The sequence below is a fragment of the Typha angustifolia genome, chromosome 5 (assembly GCF_048772165.1).
Source record: "Typha angustifolia cultivar Huaian chromosome 5, ASM4877216v1, whole genome shotgun sequence".
NCBI classification, from domain to species: Eukaryota; Viridiplantae; Streptophyta; class Magnoliopsida; order Poales; family Typhaceae; genus Typha; species Typha angustifolia.
In genome coordinates, this window is record NC_133243.1 from 5,767,341 (window position 1) to 5,788,128 (window position 20,788).

At 33.4% G+C, this 20,788-nt stretch overlaps 2 protein-coding genes across 4 annotated transcripts in view; both read right to left on the bottom strand.

The window, feature by feature from the left end:
• LOC140759941 (alpha-aminoadipic semialdehyde synthase) overlaps positions 1-9,926 on the bottom strand; it is a 35,217-nt gene extending 25,291 nt beyond the window's left edge. Inside the window, exons 1-9 of one of the 3 annotated variants that reach the window (XM_073096657.1) lie at positions 9,774-9,926; positions 9,047-9,119; positions 8,677-8,937; positions 8,491-8,577; positions 8,278-8,407; positions 7,749-7,922; positions 6,453-6,532; positions 2,760-2,876; positions 1,595-1,670 (exon numbers count right to left, since the gene is read on the bottom strand). In XM_073096657.1, the coding sequence (XP_072952758.1) occupies positions 1,595-1,670; positions 2,760-2,876; positions 6,453-6,532; positions 7,749-7,922; positions 8,278-8,407; positions 8,491-8,577; positions 8,677-8,937; positions 9,047-9,067 (946 nt within the window). In that variant the 5' untranslated portion in view covers positions 9,068-9,119; positions 9,774-9,926. Of the gene's footprint in view, positions 1-1,594; positions 1,671-2,759; positions 2,877-3,643; positions 3,732-6,452; positions 6,533-7,748; positions 7,923-8,277; positions 8,408-8,490; positions 8,578-8,676; positions 8,938-9,046; positions 9,120-9,204; positions 9,459-9,773 lie in introns of those variants that run through there. The other 2 variants (XM_073096658.1, XM_073096659.1) reach the window with 2 other exon arrangements.
• A 2,906-nt stretch (positions 9,927-12,832) lies between these two features.
• LOC140760046 (ubiquitin-conjugating enzyme E2 34-like) lies at positions 12,833-19,105 on the bottom strand. Its single transcript, XM_073096837.1, has 10 exons — positions 18,911-19,105; positions 18,497-18,633; positions 18,210-18,264; positions 16,427-16,465; positions 16,142-16,205; positions 15,937-15,998; positions 15,818-15,857; positions 15,341-15,368; positions 13,992-14,083; positions 12,833-13,302 (listed from the first exon to the last, which is right to left on the bottom strand). Exons 2-10 carry the CDS (start codon positions 18,551-18,553, stop codon positions 13,023-13,025), a joined length of 717 nt encoding a protein of 238 aa, XP_072952938.1. The 5' UTR covers positions 18,554-18,633; positions 18,911-19,105; the 3' UTR covers positions 12,833-13,022.
• Positions 19,106-20,788: the final 1,683 nt, after the last annotated feature.

A 20,788-nucleotide genomic window follows, 5' to 3' on the forward strand; every position in this document is an offset into this window, starting at 1 on the left:
ATAAGAAGTCTTTGTGACATTTTAGAAAAGATTAACAGCAAAATTCAGTTAAAACCAAGGATGGCCATATCCATAGTGACACGGCACTGGGTATGGGGTGTGCCGGTGGCACTGGCACACCCTCATGCTAAGCCGTGTCAACTGGCAAGGCTGCGTGCTAAGCCATGTTGGTCCGGCATGGCTGCATGCCGTTCGAGAAGATAAGTGGAGCTCTTTCTTTTTTTTTGAAATTTTCAACAATTATCATCAAATCAACTTTAGTTTCGGTGTATTTTCAATATTCATACATATCATAAGAGAATTATAAAATTTCTCTTCATATAAAGACTATGTGAGACGCTACAACAAGTAATACTATCAGTAAATGAGTTTCGAAGATTATCAGCAGTATTTAGTGCAACATTCTCATATTATTATTGTGCCGACAAATGAAGCATTAGATCTATCTCGTCATGCTACGTTCACCTAAATATTAGTTTTAATTATTAAATTATTATCAATTAATATTATATGTTAAATATTATTATGTGTTCAATTATATTATGAAGTATTCAATCATATTAGGAAGTGTTTAATTATTAATATTAGTTTTAATGAATGTATTCAATCATATTAGGAAGTGTTTAATTATTAATATTAGTTTTAATGAATGTATTCAATTATATTATGTGTTGAATAATATGTATATTTAATTATTATTTTATCTTTAATAAAATAGGTCACTTATAAAAATAATCTAAAAATAAAACACTATAATTTAAATTTTAATACATATATTTAAACCAAAAACCCAAGATTAATATGCTGAAGACCCAAACACATCTCTAAATATTTTTAAACTAAAAATTTTATAAAAAAATTATAAATGCCTGCCAGTGGCACGCTCTGGCACATAAGAGCGTGCCACTAGCACACCAGGGCATACCGAGGCATGCCAACCGGCATGTGCTGAGCCAATGGTGGCACGATACGACTATCGTTGGTTGAAACTAGAAATAAGTATTGAATAATGTGACTATGATTTGATGCATATCTGCACTTATGGGCCTTTATTAAGACCTACTATGAGAGCATCTTCTAACAATAGCAATTCCAGTCAGAACCTATAACATGCCTTAGAACAAGAAAATATGAAAGTGTAATGGCTGCAATAAAAAATTTGACCTTCCTCGGATGAAATAGTGACAATATGTTGCAAGACATAGACCTAAACAAAGAAAAAATTTACCCAAACATGCATATAAGAAAATAACTTGTGACCATCTTATCTCCTTTTATTTTAGTCCTAGCATTTCTAAGTTCTATCATCTTCACCTTTTCTGCAACACTATCCAACATGAAGGTAGAAAATACATGGAGAAACATATTAATTTTATGTTCATTATTATATATCACAAAACAGAACTTAGTCATACTTTTCTAAGAACAAATAGCAACTCTGTCAAAAGATCAGAATTGAACTAGCATATACAAGATATACATTCACTTATCAGGTGTCAATACAATGAAAGCAAGAACACTGCATGTACTTATTTATTCGCAGATATAAATGCAGAAGAAGTAAAGTTGACGAAGGCAAGCAATGACAGCATACCAATGGCAGATGCATATGGAGCGATCCTTTCATGAAAAACAGAGTAATAGTGTTCTGGATGGGCATAATAGTCAACCTGCACATAATGTTATATACTCAGACCATGAGAATGACTCAATGCAACTCAATACAATATATATTTATATAATTATATAAGCATATATTTGAACAATAAATAAGTGAAGAAACATGATTTAGATAGAGTAACAAGTAATTTTATGACAAATAAAACATCATGTAAGTGATGTAACATGTGCTAAGTAAACAGTGAGTTTCATTCTAAGTTGTTTACATCTGTAGCAATATTAATTTCAGTAACTATATAAAGGATTTATGAAGTAGTCATAAAGTACACAGATTATTGGTGCTTAAGTAAGGCCCACGGTCTGTAATCTGTATAAGTTCTTAAATGGCATCTCCACTAGGCCCTCTCTGATTATTCAAGAATTAATTTTTACATTGCTCAAGGGTTTTGTTAATCATCTTATTTCTTATAAATGAAGTCAGGATCAAAATCAATCTAAGCATATATGTACCATCTAGGTGGTCCCTAACTCTTTTGCAGTCAATAATCATTCTCTTAAAGGTAAGGCACTGATAATATGGGCCATTCGACCTTAAGCCTATACTCCCGCCTTAGATGGAATATAACAGGCCCCAATTAGGTCTCGCCTATATGACTGCCTCAGTATCTCGTATCACTTTTAGTATGTAAGTTGACTTTGAAATTCAAAATTGTTGTAGATGTTAATAAATTAGTGGATTCTAGTGCTCACTATAGTTCTTAACAAGAATGTGTTAAGACGTTGTTTAGACATTATGTATTAATATTAACTATTTCTCTTACTATTATTTTTTCTTTGTTTATTTTTGAACTATCTTGAATTTTGGGCATCCGCCTAGGCACTATATGACATCTTGTTCACTCATTTACTGCCTACAGTAACCTTGATATGGACCAAATTTCATATTCATATTTATATTCAAAATTTATGTTTTCCCACATGCATGTGCAGAATTGCCCCATGTGACATGCAAGAACTCCCATGAGATGAAGTCTCACCACTAGACTTTATGGCTAAGTGAGTCAGATTACCAATAATATGCCCATGATAAAGGATTAAGATGCAAAATGGTAAAAACAAACAAACAAACGAAGAAATACTTTGTCAAAACTTCTTGTGGAATCCTTGGGGGCAACCATATCTCGACAAGTCACTATGCAGCCATATACTTGAAATATCCTCCTTGTTGCTTGAGAATGATGAGTCCAATTTGCAGCCTACAAATATGTAAAGGATAAAGATCAACGATCTTCTAGAAGACTAAACTAAGATAACTGAGAGAAAATCAATATGCTAAAATTAATTAAAGCAAGATAAGCAGCAATTAAGTGCAATGAAGTGATCAAAATTCAATTATTCTAAACCTGTTCTACAAGCTTTAAGACCATTTGGAGGACATTTATTCTACAAGCTTGCTTGAAGGAATTCATGCAGAGGAACAGGAATAATTATGTAAATCTGCACCACTGTTCTCCTCAAGTTCATTTCAAACAATTCTTTGTCTAATCTAGATTACGTCATAGCTAGATAAGTCAAAGATACCTAACGTGGATATATGCAATTTTAATAGCATAAAATGTTCTCCAAATGATTCTTCTGTTCTGGTGCTTTGACTTTTATTTAGTAGTTTCAAGAAACTCATAAATGTTGCTTAAACTATAATATCCAATGATCCCTACTCCCTAGTATCAATGTATCAAGGAGGTATTTATTACTTATTAGAGATTGTGGAAGGAACAGAGGAAATTATTTTCATCATATGACTCAGTAACATTCCTCACCACTTTAAATTCAAGTAATGCTGAGATCTCATCTTTTCTTCGTAGTAGTTCCAATTTGTGTTGTATAACAAATTCTAGGATCCCTACATGGTCTAACTAGGATATCTTCCGCAGATGCTAACCCCATCTTCCCGCCAATATTATTATACTCATTTCTTGTTCCCTTATTAATAGTAACAAACATCAACATACGAAAGCCTCACCATAGTTATACTAATATGTAAATAAGGTTCCTGGCTGCCAATATATAACTTTTGATGGTCCAATTGTTTCCAAAAGAAAATTCTGCAGCTGTCACAGATGTTGGTATTTGTCAATACAAACTAGACAAAATACATATCTGAGGTGAACTAAACAGTGTATATATATTGCCTGAATTATGACTATTAACTGCAACAAATAGATATCATATATGAACAAACGTCAGGGGCTTATTTAACATAGATGTGTTCATCCCAAATGAGTTCTGCAAAGATTGTTCTTTCTTCGCCCATGACACAGTCCAGTATCATATACAGAAAATTTTTATAATTATAAATTTGTCAAAATTATAAACATACAAATATGTGCATGAGTCAACGTCTGTGTGGGTATTTTTGTGCTCACAGTAGTGGGTTGGTTGGCGCGTATTTATCGGTAAGTGAGACTTTAGTCTCAACTAATTGGGGTCAGTTATATGGATCTCCATTTGTCTCCATTTAGTGCATCAACTTATCTCAAATCCAGTGCTATTAATTTTTTAGGGTCCATTTCCATAGTTGTCTTGACAAAAGTTTTATGCTCGTTGTCATACTGCCTAAAGCACCTCTCCTTTATCCAGGCTTGGGACCAGCTATCGGAAAACATCATAATAAGCTCACACAAGCAGAGTGTCACACCCATAATAAAAATAAAAAAAGTAAAATTTGCATATAACAATCAGTCTTTTAACGAAACTATAGTTTACACAATACATTTTTACTATTTGCAAATCAAACCATATGATTTAGCAAATATGTACAGAAAATATCATAGGTTAAATCTGAATTAACATCATAAGAATATTCTATTAATTAGAAATACCTTATTTCTAAATGACTAAAATACCCTTAGTATGGGTTGGGTTTAGTGAGTTGACTTGAATCGGATTGGATTTATTTGAGTTGAGTTACCATAAGTTAGGTAAGTATAATTTGGCTAAGGGTATTTTCATAATCTTCCAAAAGTTTGATTAAGCTAACTTACAGATTTAACAACAAGATGTTTTCTACATATAAAGCTTGATTGCAAATAGTAAAACAGTAGGGTGTAAACTGCAATTTTATTAAAACATTGGTGTCCCACCGCATCATCTCCTTCTATAAAACCCTAGCCATCTCCCTTTTCAATTGCTCCATTCTCCTCCATCTCTTTTCCTTTCTCTCCTCTGCTTTGTGCTGCCGAAGAGCTCAACAAAGCTCGTGGACCACCGGAGCACCAGTGAATCAAATGAAACCCTTAATCCAATTCATACCATATGGGAAGGATCTCGAGACACAAGATGAGCATGATATTTTAGAAGAGCTAGTCATATTCCAGATACATTTTAGGCAAATTAGATTCTATATTAGTTTATGGGTAGTGTAGATATTTGATAATATAATTTCCATGTCTTTATTACAACATATTATTTGTATGTGTATTTTACTGTTTATTCATTATTAATTACTACTTATCTTTTGCATGATATACTCTTATGCACCTATCTATGATATATGTGTAAACATTGATGGTTGACATAGCAGACATTGCATGTATCATTACTTAGATAAGTCCCGACTAGACAATACCCCCTACTCACTCAGCTTGGGGTTAAGGGCAGAGTGTAGTATATAGTACTTATTTTATAAGCGATTTACATCTAAAGTCATTAGCCTATGTAGCATTCAGGTGATCACACTATCTTACTTGGAGGATTAGACTATGATAATAGTGGAAAAATATTTGTGAGGTAGGGTTATAACTCTAGCGGTACTTGATAACGCAAGGTCAGGGCGTCCATCAAGTAATGTGCTCTTTTCCCATTGTATGCGATGATTCTGCTACAAATAATGATTCTGTTGTATGCAATGATTTACTAGAGCAGTGATAATAATGGAGATAAGGTATGGGCTTACGACTGTAGTTCTTAGTCTAATAGTCATAGGCAATCGGTCATATGTATTGTCGTCAAGCATGTACAGGCGGTATTACCGCTAGATAAATATTCCTCTTGGTTTGTATGTTTGCTATATGAATTATAGCTTTGTATGAGTACATTAACATATAATCATTTGACTCTATGTGAGCTTATCTTGTTGAAAATGAGGAGTCGATTTAAGTTATGATACTATTATGCATTTTTTGTATCTTATAATTATGTGAAAGTTCATTGCAAATTATGCTGGACATGTTATGCTAATATGTTAATAATTACGAGTATGCATTAAAATATTCATCATGTATTTATATTGTTCAGAGACTATTATTAGATTATACTTGCTGGATTATGTGCTCACCACATTTTGGTGAAAGCATTTCAGAGTTAAAGGAAGATGATGCAGATATCAAGGAGTAGATGATTCATTTCTCTACTAAAGTTTATTTGTTCTATTTTTTCTAGTTGGATTTAGCCCCTACAAAGAATTCTATATTTTGAGTTTTGTATATAGACATGTATCTCTAGAGACTTATTGATGCATGTGGTACCATGTATTTTGGATTATATTTGCTTAGATTGTTATGATATCTTTTAGACTTTTATTATATACTTTGTCATAATACCGTACTGACAGATCACATGAGAATTATGTGATTGTTCCACGTGGAAGGCACGTGATTTTGGAGGTGAGTGTTTCAACTTGATATTAGTGCATAGGTTCAACTTGATGCATGATCTTTTATATATCTAATATTTAAATATGATTTTCCTCAAAACTATAAGCGAACACAAAAAAATTATCCAAGAAGAGTTGTTCAAAATATGAAAGCATGTAAAAGGAAGAGTAAGAATACCCCAGCAAGTTCTGGAAGTTTGTCAGCATTGATAAAGGCATGTGGTAAGAGCTTGAATATCTCTTGTGCACCCTGAGAAACTATAAGGATTAAAAGTTACATATGGCGAAGGATAAAGATAGCTCATGACAAAAACAGATGACACAAAATTTTATAGTTCATACTCAGCTAACAAATTCAGGGTAACCGGGAATAAGCAAAGGCACATATATAGTTCCATAGAATATTTGCACCAGAATTATAATAGCAGAAAGATGCAGAAAGCTAGCTAAATATAGAAACAATCAGTTAGGATTTCAGTCATGAACATTATGAATAGGACTGCAGAAAAGACAAGACAAAGCTTATCTCTGAATCCATGCCTTGACTCCACATTTCCAGAGAGATTGAAAAATGCCACTATATTATCTATTCCCCTTAAAGAACGGCAGATATCATCAGTCTACCCAGCCTCCCCAAATTCTTTTCCAAGATCTCAAATGCAATTATTAAATGTGCTATTTATAGTAATTAATACTCTTAAAATTTACTAATCCAATATTTACATAAGATAAAAATAAATGAACCTTTGAGACCAAAAAAAAAAAAGAATAAGCAAAAAATCAAAACTTTCAAGTCTAGTGTATAAGACTTAAGTAGTATCTTTGATCATCCCCTCAAGTCTTCTCTTCTGTCCCAATTAGTGTTTACCGATGACATAACTTTCTCTTTTTACTAAAGTGAATCAAGTCAGGTCAGGCCTCCATTGGAAGGTCCGTGAAGCCAAATCTAAAACTGTTTCTACTTAAAGTCAAAAGGAAGGCCTTAAAAGATTGGTTTCTCACCCCTCCTTTCCCCATCTCTCTCTGTGAATGGTAATGGTGCAGTGAGAGCCTCCTCTCTTTCTGGAAATTTCCCTCCTTACCTCTCTACCAAATTCCTTCTTTCCCCATCTCTCTGGCCTCCCTCTAAAGTAATCTTGATTTGAACAACACCTTGCTCAATCACATACCAATATACCATGCCAGAAAGATGTTAGGACACTTCTATGTCGTACCACCTAAACGTTGCATATCATAAGCACAAAGAAAAGGAACAATCTCGAGGATCTTATTTTAGTAGACTTGAATATTTGTTCTAGCAAAATACACCTAAACAAGGCAAAACTGGAGCTAAGGGTAAAAAAGTACCCAATACTTAGAGAGGAATAACCACCTGAAAAAAATTCACAATCATCTAAGTGAAATTTAATGACAAAGGACAAATTTATATAATTTATTCCTATACAATATTAACTGTGGTTGTAGAAGTAAATACCATTTCCATCTCCAGTGAACACAAATACTAAAGGAGAAATTCCAGCTGGAAGCCCCAATGTGGCTATTTCCTCACCCACAGCAATCACTGCAGCCTTTGCCGCAGCAAGAGAAGGATACATATGAGATGCCCCCAATGATAGAAAAGGTGTAGAATATCCTAGATTTAGATATCCTGCAATCATCAAAAACCAAGTTCAGACTATTCAAGTTACGCACCATACCAACAAAAACATATCCAATTAAAGCTATACTACCAGTTCTCAAAGGATGCATAGGCATAGGATTTGCTCTCCTACTTCTCTATATGCAGTTATTTGTCTCATATAGCTTACTCTGTAGATTTTCATTGTAACAAACCTTCTTCTTATAGGAATAAAAAAAATTCTGCTTATTCTAGACAGAGAAACAAATTTTAAATTATATATAGATATGCCATAAACTAGAATCTAACTTGTTTCAGTAAATTGGTTGACTAGCAAAGTGAAAGGATAATGCATCTACTGAGAGAGAAGTTTCAACATCCTTACGTTGTCCCAGACCATGTAAGAAGTCTATGAGTCCAGCTCTACCAGCAAATTTTCCAAAAGCTAGCAATCGCTTGCCATCATCTCCCACAATTAACTCATAATCATACAAAGACACTCTTTCAGCTAAAATCTGTATGTAAATCATTTCATTTATTATGCAAAGTCTAGGCATATTGATAAAAATAATATAAAAGAGGATGCATAAGAAAGTACCTTATCTAGCAGAGGCAAGTTTTCTTTCTGGGCCTTATGGGTGTGCGAGAAAAAAGCATATCCTCTGTCCGGGAGTATCATCTCCAACTGCAGGACAATGCATTTCTCAGGATTTTGTAAGCAAGGTATGAAGCACTTTCATTATGATGGTTTTGCAATTAATCATAATAAATTTTATCATATGACCTTTGGTTGCTTTATCCCTATGATGAGACCACATTCTGACAAATCCTCTGAAATTTCACATCCGACATCCTCATACTGAGCATCATGATGAATACGCTTCGTGCTAGGCTGTACAATAATGCGGTCAACTCCACTTGTGCCCTTGCCACTGAGCAGAAGACGAGCACAGTGAGATGGAGTTAACGGTACTCTTCGTTCCCATATGTTAATAGTCTCTGAAAGAATTCCAACAACTCCATTTCCCAACAAGCTGCAATGGCCCTGTAATTAAGTTCCAATATTGTCTCCTATGATTAGATATACTTAACTTTGACAAGATACCACCACGAAAGAAAACAAAACGGGAGCAAATGGTTTAAAAGGCACGCACTTCTCTTTTCGCAGAATCCATTAAGTTTCAATTTGCACCAATGCGTTCCAATCAACTTCTCTTCCTTATTTACCTGAAAATTGTTTGTACCATTTAGGCTTAGAACACTCCATAAATAGTCGATTCCATGAAAAACTTGCAAAAATTAATTTCTCAACCACTCAATCAATCAAGGACGCTAAGCACAGCATAACGCAAGATGAACTGCCACGTCTACCATGAAATTCTCTCCAGATGTATCAAATACTACATATTGATCCCAAAATCAATGTCGAAGATATTATATCCGCCACACTGATCAAGCGAAAAACTGTATGCAGATTACATCGTGAGACTCCTCTTTTCACTGATCCAATAGGGAAGAAAACGAAGGAACACCTCGTAATACTTCCTCCAATAGGTATAAAACTGGCAATAATATTGCAGATTTATTGGGAAAACAAACAAGAAAATAATACATAAAAATATATCTAAAATACTCTGATGAAAAAGATAATACCCAGTAAGCCCTCAAATCGAAGAACCCGAACAATTACCACTGATTCAACAAATGGAAATCTATAACGTCGAGAGAGAAGAGATTTGCCAGCTAGGTTAAAATAAAATAAAAATTCAAATGCCAAATGCTGTTAAAAGCAAAAAAAAAATGTCCACTAGGTTGATGAACATCACAAATTCAAGAGGAAAAGAAAACAAATGCATTGAGAAACGAGACAAGAAACACTACCTTAACATCAACACCTGGCACTAAAATTTTTGGAATGAGGTGATTCCAGAAGTGGAGATCTTTACGTTTACGAACTAAATATTAAATAAGAAGGGAGAGGGAAAGGAGCAATTTGGGTCCTCCTGGGGTTTCTTTCGCAAAATGTGGCAGTGGTCCCAAATCCACGGAAGAACGAGTCACGGAAACGAACTCAATTTAGGCACGTTTATGCCTATATAGTGACAGAAATAAAACGATACACCAGCGGTTTTCAGAGTTTCTGTTTGACATTTGGTATGAAAATAAAACAACGTACCCAAGCCCCAAGTAGGATTTTTTTTTCTTTTATTTTCTTTACCGTGGGCCCCAAGGTTAGATATAGACCGGACGATAGGCCAACCCTCCCAAGATACCGAGACGCTTAGTTCCACCAAGTTTTTAGCTGTCTAGTTTAGACTTCTATCGAGTTATCAATCGAATCAAACAAAGCCACCAAACCATCGAATAATTTATCTATAATATTATTTGGGGTTGGAATTAAACTCATAACCTCCTTGATCATAGGAAAAGTACCTAGTCAAGATGAAGATTTTTCTCAGCATTAAACATTTCAAAATATTTTCAGGATGAAAAAATAAACATTTCAATAAAGAGAGCGATTTACAAATTAAACCCTTCATCAAACGCCTTTCAGGGTACTCGAAGCATTGCTCTTTTTCCTTTATAAGAAAAGGACCTTCTTTTAAGGGGTTATGGGCCGGTGGGACTATGGGAGCACAAAGTTGCGGCACGGATCTTGATAATCCTCTCACTTTTTTTTTTGTACACAGAAAGAGATGTCGTTATTTGGAATTCCTACGAGTTTGAAGCTTATCATGAACCTAGTCGCTGGGATTGAGAGGTTATCTCTTGTGACTTACCTTTTATCTATATTAAAAACACCAATATTTATTATTCCTATTATTATTCACACTGCTAAAAAATATTCTGAAATTAACTTTAACTTAATAATAATAGAATAAAAGATATTCTGTTACTTTTAAAAATTTTAAAAAAATAAAACCAAATGCCTTCATTTAACTTTAAAATCTAGTTCTCTTTCTGTTTTTAACTTTAATCTAATAAAAACATACTCAAGGTTATTAACTTCGTTTTGTTGTTCGGTAACTGATAAGAAAATTAATATCAAGATATTTTTAACATATTAAAAGCAAAATTCTGGAGTTGGATGATAAACATTATCCGACGAGATTGTGTAAATTATAACAAATGTATAATATAAGACTGTGTTAGTTTGAGACTAAGTCCTAGACTTAATTAGCTAGCTTTATTTCTTAGTTTTGATTCAAGTATTTTTATTAGACTAAAAAACTATACCGTTTGGTTATAAATTAAACTTAAGTGTAGTTCTATTTTTTTTAACGTGAAAATATAAAAATATATTAGTTTTGAAGAAAAATGCTTGATATATAAAATTAGCATATCAAAATATCCTTTGAATTTAATGAAAGTGATAGATTTAAATTATGTCACGAGTAAAATTAAAATCAATTTAAATTTATATTAAATTTTTATTTCATTTCTTGTGGGAGTGAATTTAGTTAGAAATAAAAACATATCTGGTCACCTAAACTAAAGCAAACAATGGCTTAAAAGCTACTATTATTTTAATACCTCTTTTTACTTAACAAACAAAGAAAAAGAAAATAAAATAATGTGTATTTTGGATGACAAAATAGCATTTATTTACGTCGTCATCGCCATCGTCGTCGTTAGCCGATCGAATTGGTGACTAGATTCCAGCTCCTTGTCAAAGAGATCGAACTAATTTGGAGCCTCCCGTGAGTCAGCGATCCAAGAATGATAAGCACAGTGGAGCTTTCATCTGGGAATAGCAATTATTAACAACTTTAGATGAAGCTTGGTGGTGGCAGGTAGCAGCTCTCAATGAACTCACGCACGTCACAGGCTAGACAAAAGCTTTCCGTACTGAAGGAAACCGCTGGCTTTAATTAGCTCATCTCTTACAGTTCAAATGGTCCACGTCTTCTTCCTTTTTTATATTTTTTTATTGCAATTTTTGGGTCTTTTTATATGTCTTATTAGTGAATAGATAAGGCCAGGTTCGTATATTTTGTAAATATAACTTACTAATATCTATAACTTTACTTATTTTTTAGTATTTAATTGTAAGGCATAATAATTACATTAAAGAAGTTTATATAATTACTTGTGTTTGATTACTAAATTATGGATAAATATGTTAATTATATAGAAATCTTATATTAAAAAATATGCATAATTTTGTCGAGATAAGATTCGTGTATTACTTATTACGTTACTTACTTTATATAAGAATTAATTAAAATATAAATAAACAAATATTTTGTTGTAAAATATATTTTGAAAAATCTAAATTATGAACCCAGGATTCCAGATTATTAAAGAACTATGTTTTTTTGATCTTTATGCTCTTTTATCCCTCAAAACGATTCGCTCTGATTACGTCGTTCAGGTACAGCTTTCAGTGATAGCGATACTAAAAACGACTGAAACCTAATCCAATAAATAGATTAAGATTCACCTATACCTTCAAAATTTGAAAAGAAACTTCCCTAGGAAAGGACGCATCACCTCATTCAATAATATATCTCCATCACTCTAGTCTGGTTTAAGAATATAAATTTATCTAAAGTTGAAGTTAGGAAATACATGTACATGTTAAAGTACTACTGGGAGTGTGGCCATATAATAATAAATATTTTAAGGCAATGCATGCCCATTTTTCGTAGTACCCATTCTCTTGTAACTGATGAGGAGATCTCACTATTTCCTTAAAAAATAAGTTCATAACAATTGAGGACCAGAGGATCTTTAATAAATTGTCATATTTTTCCCTCCTATTTGATTACTTAATGAGTTTCGGGACTTACTGCATCAAAAGTAGTTCCATCATCACCACAACTGGATGTAAGGCCAAGTAATCCAAGCTGATGGATTCCAATTTTGGAATCTTGATAGGTCAAAACATAGTGCGTAAGATTGTAGCAAGTTCAGTTGAAAAATTCATATCACAATGCTAAGATAAATAGTTGGCGGTATATACCATCAAATTCGTCAACAGGGCATGTCAAAGGAGGGTGAGCAAAGGCTTGAAAGTTAAAGCTACTCCACATTGAACAACTATACAAAAACTCTTCAGTACATGAACTTAGGGCTTCATCACTTCAAAGTCCCCCGGAATTAATAATATCTTTGGCATGGGGCATGTCACAGTTGCAACAGGGGCAAGGCCATAACAATGCCAAAAACTGAAAAAATCAAGAGCAGTAGCCAGAAGGGCACTTGTTTCTTCTGCCTTCTTTTGCCAGCATTGTTGATTACATGCTTTGCTTCATCTGCTGCTCTTGCAACTTGCTTGACAACGGCTGACGGAGGAACCAGTCTACCCCGGGGCTCTGGCTGTGATACACTCTGCTCTTGAGCCTTCTGTTGGTTGTACTTCTCGACATATTCCGGGAACAATTTCTTAAAGTTTGGGCAGTTTTTGCTGTTGATGTAAAAAAGAACAAGGCTTATAAACGAACAGTCTACAGTGAAGTAGATGTTGTAAATAAATAATTGTGCATGGCACATTTATAATAGAGATAAAAAAGAAGCAGCAGTTGATTAACTCAATATTGTAAGATGGGCAGTTCACGATAAGCCCGACTAGTACAGCCATGGTGATGATTAGAAGTTACAAAAGGATCATACTTTAAGCTACTTTGAAAGAATTTCCTAAATTATGTTTTAACAAGAAAAGAGGGACAGCTCATAATTCAGTTAACTTGATAGCTAGATATTTCATTTAACTTTCACCATATTTCATGTCAGTATGTTGAACACTTCCCTTTTAATTCATGAATTGTCAGAAGAATGTGCTGATGAAAATCTTGCCGCTTGCATTGTATGAGGAAAATAGACCCATACAAGAATTCATGCTAGCACAAAATTTTCAGATCCTCATATGTAATATGAAAGAATTGATGATTAATACCTTCTAAAATAGCACTGAAATTTCAAATTCAAATAACTAAATAGGTTTTGTGCATATGATGGCATAACAACGTCTTGTCCATAAATTCAATAATATATTTGTCATATCTATTATTCAATCACTTTAGAAAGAAAAATAAAAACTCAATGTAGTGAAATGAGAAATCATACACAGATCACACATTAAATGAAATGATTTACCTCTCACAGTTGTAAGCAAGTGAAACCTTGGCTAATTGTCGCTTTTCATCATCCGAAGTCCTAATGCTACCAGTGGTTTGACCATCATCCATCTATATGAAAACATAAAAGGACACATGACATTGACATTTTGAAAACATCTCCCATTTGTTGGGTGATCATCATACACCCCTTAAAGAAAAATAAGTACATACATATGTATATTCTAGGAGAGCTAAAACCAGAAATGATTTAAAAAATAGTAGTGTCACCAAAATAAGAATGTTGAGGTGGATAAATGATGAATGAGTAGAAAAGACAATAATAAAATTGCAGACTTGTTAAAGGTAGTATCTAAAGGATAACTAGCATGAAGATCAATTTGTGATGTTTAAACATGTTCAGTAGAGCACATAGTGCACCACTAAGGAGAAGTGGCATCATTCAAGCAGATTGGCTTGAAAGGGGGAAAGAGGACAAAAATTTAATGTGGGAGGAAGTATCAAGAAATACATCAAATATTTGGTTCGGTAGACAACTTGGCCCACAAAGTTGAGCAGAGAAAAAGGAACATATAGTGAGAAACAAACAGATGTGACTAAAGGCCTCGACACCTAGTTAACATTGTAGATGAATTATACAATATGCTTTCATGAAACTCCATAGTACACAGGAAGTGGAGCTTATATATCCAAGTTATTATCTCATCACAGCTGTTCCTTCAATTAAACATGAAGAAGACCAGTCAATCCTGTTGTTCAGGTTAATTGATTGCAAACTACTAATGCATTTGAAGACAAGAAAAGAAATGCACAAACTATAATCTTAACCTTGAACCTTGGTAAAACAAGTAACATAACTAGATAGGCATAACTCTAGTTACAATAGATTCGTAATAACCAGATATCAGATTTTTCTCAACACAGAAATAATTTCCTTCATCTAAAATCCCCATTTTAGTCCCTTGCAAGCACATGCAAAGGTCTATTAATTCAGTTCCTACATGATAATTAAGTCAAGGAGATGCTTTGTTATTTACTTTAGAAACCATTTTACCAGACTTTTATTTATTTATTTCCTTCTTTCCCAGATAATTATCTGGCACAAACTGCAGAGTAATAGGGCATTAGAAACATGCCAATACTCAATGTTGCTGCAAAAAGAAGAGTGAAAGGAATAAAATAAATAAAAAATCTTAGTCATTATCTCCAGTTACATAATGTCTGACTCAGGAAATTACGCTTGCCCAGTATATCTAAAGATACCTCAGAGTGCTACATAAGTGAGGAAGTGAGAGCTGAATGTTAACTAAAAGTTAACAATAATTTTCAAAGACAATCTTTTTAAAGCACATGACAAAAAAAACTCACCATGAAAGAAAGAAGTCCTGCAAGAATGCTGCACCAAAAATTACACAATCAGAACCTTAAAACAAGTTATGTAGAATGAACAATCACTCTAAGATGAACTATGAGATTTCTCTAAGATATAGTAGGAAAAAGATAGATGAGTTCAACATAGGAAGTATCAGTCATCTAAGTGCATCTTCTAACTTCTTTCTCCGCAACATAAGCTCCTTTATTTTGCCACATGCTGTGCACATGGTAGGTGCAGACAGTATTGCATATGCTATGGAGAAAGGAAAAAGGTAGCAAAACAGAGTATAAAGAGGAGAAAAAGTCTTTGATATGTAGACTAATGAGAGCCCCTAAGGAACACAACGAAAGTGACGTCAAACCATCAAACAGTTCCAATGATAATAGAGTAGCTGACGTGCAGACCAAGAAGTTAGATCCTGAACAGAAATATAAATCTGAGCTACCCTTAGGTTTATTAGTTTAACTTACCTTGCTACAGACCACATTGGATTCCAAGACTCTGGATGGACTGAGAAGAATAATCAAATTAGAAGCTGCATTACTAAAACAAAACAAATAGACAGAGATGAAGATCTGTTCAAACTTACAGTCACTCATTGATAAGCAGATTCTTTTGTGAGGAGCAAACCGACCATTAGGCGTTATCATGCTATTAGGAAGAAACAAGGTGAAGGAAAGTCACATTAGAAATTGTAGGTAGATTGATTAATCAGCTCTTTTGAGCCCTTCAACCCTTATCAGTAGGAAACATTCTTAATAAAAAAGTTTCTGTACAAGAGTTCATAACATTACCTGATACTAGGTGGTTTGAAAGGATAATCAGGTGGAAATTTGAGTTTTCCATAGTAATATCCACCTTCAGCATTAATCAGCATTTACAAATCAATATAGGAAAATATGCAAATAATCAAATTGCAACAAATGAGCTTTCACTGAAATGTAACTTAAAAACCAAAATAATGTATTGTAGAAGTTAGAAAAAATTCAGAAACTACACCAACTGACATTCAAAAATTGGTTCCTATAAAGAAAATTTGTTACGCACCACAAGCTTATTTAACCTTCACAATCATTTACCTGCAAAAGGGGTGCTTTCACTTCCTTCAAGCACAAAATCTGAGAGAAGATGGTATATAAATCATCAGTTTCTTAATATAAGAACAAATCAAGATAAACAAACTAGAATAATCATGTCAAAGTGAACTAACATAGCCAATATATTAAAATCATGCATGTAAACTGATATACAATTCACGAATATACGATAACAGTAGCACATTTCCTTGTTAAAACAAGGGAAATATTTGTCCACTGAAGGCTTGAAGACATAAGGCAGGTAAAAATAGTTTTATTAAAACATAATTACTATGGACTTGCACAATTCATGTAAAAATAGTACTTATACCATATACAGTAACATGTTTAGTAAAAAAAAAAATGCTACCAGCATACATACATATGCAGGGGGCTGCACATTTTTGATGCTCTGTTATTTTCAATGATGCATAAGAAGTCTCAGTTACAGTAATTCTAGTTTGACCTCTACATTCACTTAAGCATGCAGAAATTCCAAATTTACATCTACTTTTTCAAGATAATATCTGTGGACCCACATATGTCATGTACTTATACAATTCATTTAGTAATATAAGACAAAGAAGGGCCTGCTACATTTGATACAACCACCGAAGTAAGCATTCAACATAATTGGATGAAGCACAATTAAAAGAAAGGCAAAATTGGCTTACCTTATGTTAAACATGAAAGAATGAATGATACTTCCATGATTGATGCTTTATGAGTATAAGGATGAATCAATAAACAAAACATAGCAATAAATCTACCGATCTGGAATAAATGCTAGAGAAAGAAGAAGCAACTGGTTAGTGCTCCCCAACCTAGTTTGTCACAGCCCAGGGTTATGACCAAAGGATCTGGAATAGTTTGTTGAAAACAACCAAGAATGTCACTACAATTCTCGGAATGATGACGACAACAACAACAGTGACATCAATGATAAATGAGTCAACTAAAGACTTCACTATTGCAGCTAAACTATAAAGCTTCGCCATTATTCAACTACATAAAAAGGTAAGATCCTTCCTTTGGCAATTTGAGATAAATTCCATGTCATTCTTCACTGGTTGATTTTCCCTCAACCCTTGTTTTACCAAGAATATTAACTAACTGCTCTCATAAGTACAATGTCTGTCCCCCATTGGAATTGTTAGGACTAATTATTTGTTCTACTCAATCTTAAAATCAACTTGGTAAAGCTTGTCCCTTTCATTCAAGAAGTAATATATTCAAGTCTTGGAAAAAAGAACAACTCCTTATAAATGAGGGTTAGGCTGCATAAATCTCCTCCCCATTTTTCCCATAAGTGGAAACCTCATGCACTAGGACACCCTTTTTTTCCTTAAAATCAAATAATCCTCCCTTTATCTCCCTACAATTTCTTGTTAATACCTCTGTTCAATCTTAAAAGCTCCATATCGATAGCTCACTATCTCAACATGTTTGCTTGTTAGCTGTCTAAAATCTCCCATATGGATACGGGTAAGGATTATCTACAAACTAGAAACTATCTCTTTAACTCATGGGGTGTGTCTCTATTGCAAAGAACCAAACGAACTATCTATAAATGCTAACTAGGAAAGTCAATGTGCAAATATTCATTCATTAAGCAGAGGAAGAAATGAAGAAACATACACTGTGCCAATTGCACTTATACTAAATGGGGCTATTTTTCCTCGTTCAACCAAATCAAAAAACTAATATTATTGCCCACTTCTATTGAATTAAATGACATAATATTATTAAAAAAATATCACTATGTATAACAGAAAAGTTTACTCACGCCAGTCCAGTATATCATTAGGTGAAGGACGGGCAACAATCTGGGAAGGTGGTTCCTGAAAGCATTTGAATTATATTAAAGGTAAATTTGAAAGTAATATCCTCCAAGAACGAGTAAAATATCATAAACCGCCAAAATCAACAAGCTGAGGAAAAATGCCAACAATTGTTCATACTTATTCATATATTTGTACAATTTTATGTCTAAATCGATGCTTCTAACTTCTTTTATCAACTCAAAATCCTTACTATTAAGCGCAAAAGAAATACGAAATGACAATATTATACCTTACAAAGGGCATGATACTCCTTCTGAAGGCGCTTCACGCAAGCCCTCTCTGTCATCGCCGACAACTAAAGCCACGACCGCAATCCTTCACAAAAATTCCAAATCCCACTGCACTTAGATCGCCCAAACCAGAACTCTGCGATAGAAATATTATTAAGTATCGACCAACTCAATTCCAAAATGACAAGTACCAAATCAACGGAATCACAAATATCCACTTTCTACCAATAAAACCCATCCCCATATAAAAAAATATGCCAATTTTATAAATCTACGATCAAAATAGTTCTGATCTTGATTGAGATAATTAATTTCCTAAGGAGTAAGAGGAACGAATTGGTCTCTAACCCAGCGTTCGGAAATTAAAACGAAAAGCAATCAGAGAACAGAGAGAGAGAGAGGAAAAGAGAGACCTCCAAATCCAAATCGCCGCCGCAGCGGCGACGCGATTAGCGCCCGAAACTTCTACTCCAACAGTGATCCGGCGGCGGAGTAGGGATTAGGGATCGAGATAGGACGAGCAATCGAGATCGAAGAGAGAGATTATTTCTTCGTCGTCGCTAAAAGGGGAAGAAGGATTAGGAATGGGGCCATTGGTATCTCGATCTTTTCGCTATTTAAGCGATGGGTCGAGATCCGACGGCAAAGAGAGCACCTTGCGCACTTGACTAGGAGATCCAGTGTTATCTATTTAACACCACACAGCCTTGGACTACATGTCGGCTATTGGTAGCCAAGAGACATATATATATTCAATTTAATTATTTAACTCTGTATGATATCGACTAAAGTCTAATAATTATCTTTTTCATTGTCCATACTATATACCGAATTTAAATCTAATATCTTAAATAATACTTAATAAAATTTTAGATGACAAAAATATAATTAAAATATTATATTCTTATTATTTAAATTCTAATCGGTATAATTTTATATATATTAGAAAATTTATTCTAACACTCTATAATTTTGTTATTAATAAAAATTTTAAATTCGACCTCTGATTTAATTAATATAATAAGGATGACAATCGCTTAGTTGAGACCATATAAAGTTAAATAGTTAAGTTGACTATATACGGTAATTTTATGAAATTAAGTCAAATAAATAAAATCTAATTTCTCATATATATATATATATATATATATATTGAGTTATGAACTATTATTGAGTTTATCATAAAACTAGGCCTCTTCTAAACTTAAATATCTGAATAGATTTACCAAAAAAAAAAAGAAGATTACTCCTAATTACTCCTAACCAGGTATCACTTTATCTCATATATAAGAAACTAACCAGACCACTATTTTAAATTAGTGGTGACCTCTATGAAGTCCTCATTTTACAATCCTAGGTACTTATCTTATAGGAACTACGTGAATAACACTATTGTTTTGATAGACAGATTAATAGGAGAGAAGAGAATAATATGATAGAGAGAAAAATGAGAGTAGCTTTCTCCATTCCATGTTCTCTTGTAACTTAGATTGGTAGATCATTTTATATATATTATATAACTAACTCTTACATCTAGCGAGCAATATATATATATATATCACATAGCTAATGCTCATATCCAACGACCATATATATTATATAGCTCTTGTAATTCCCATATTTTTTATCAACTATTCCACTATGTTGTTATTACGATTTCTTTCTAAATGATAGGTTATATGTATTTATTCAATACTATAACAAGTCAAGCATATCGAGAAGTTAGATGGTTAAAAAATAAAAGAAAATATGATATAATGTAGTCTCCAATCATATATTCATCTCATACTTGCTCATGCTATAAATAAACTCGACCAATAAAATATTCGTAAGATTCATCTCTAATTACTTCTAAGTCATCTACATACTCATGCTCAAGATCAACCTAGCAAATGAATAATAAAAATATGTTTAACTACAATCATCTTTATATAGGATCATATAATCATATTAAAAGCCAAAATAGTATGTATATACATAATATGTAATATATCATAATATGAGAAAACTCTCTAGAAAATAAGGCTACTTACCGTAACTATAATTACGAAACAACCACCTTTCACATTTGCTACACCAATGATCAATCTTAATATGCTATAAATCTTTCTCTTCTACTAACTACCGTTTCCACTGTTTAACCTCTCCTTTGCCTTCATTGTCATCTGATTTGTCGTCCTCGCTCTCTCCTCCACACTCTACCTTCTCACTACCCATATCGTTGATGGTCTTGGTGTCTACTGCCACTATTACTCCGTCAGTCTCTACCTATTCTATTGTCACTAACCTCC

Coding starts and splice junctions, on each gene's coding strand:
- LOC140760046 (XM_073096837.1), bottom strand. CDS start 18,553: ATGACAGAGAGGGCTTGCGTGAAGCGCCTTCAGAAGGAGTATCATGCC. Junction 15,858..15,936: donor CTGCTTATCAATGAGTGACT/GTAAGTTTGAAC, acceptor TATTCTTCTCAG/TCCATCCAGAGTCTTGGAAT. Junction 14,084..15,340: donor CAGGACTTCTTTCTTTCATG/GTGAGTTTTTTT, acceptor GTTTTCATATAG/ATGGATGATGGTCAAACCAC.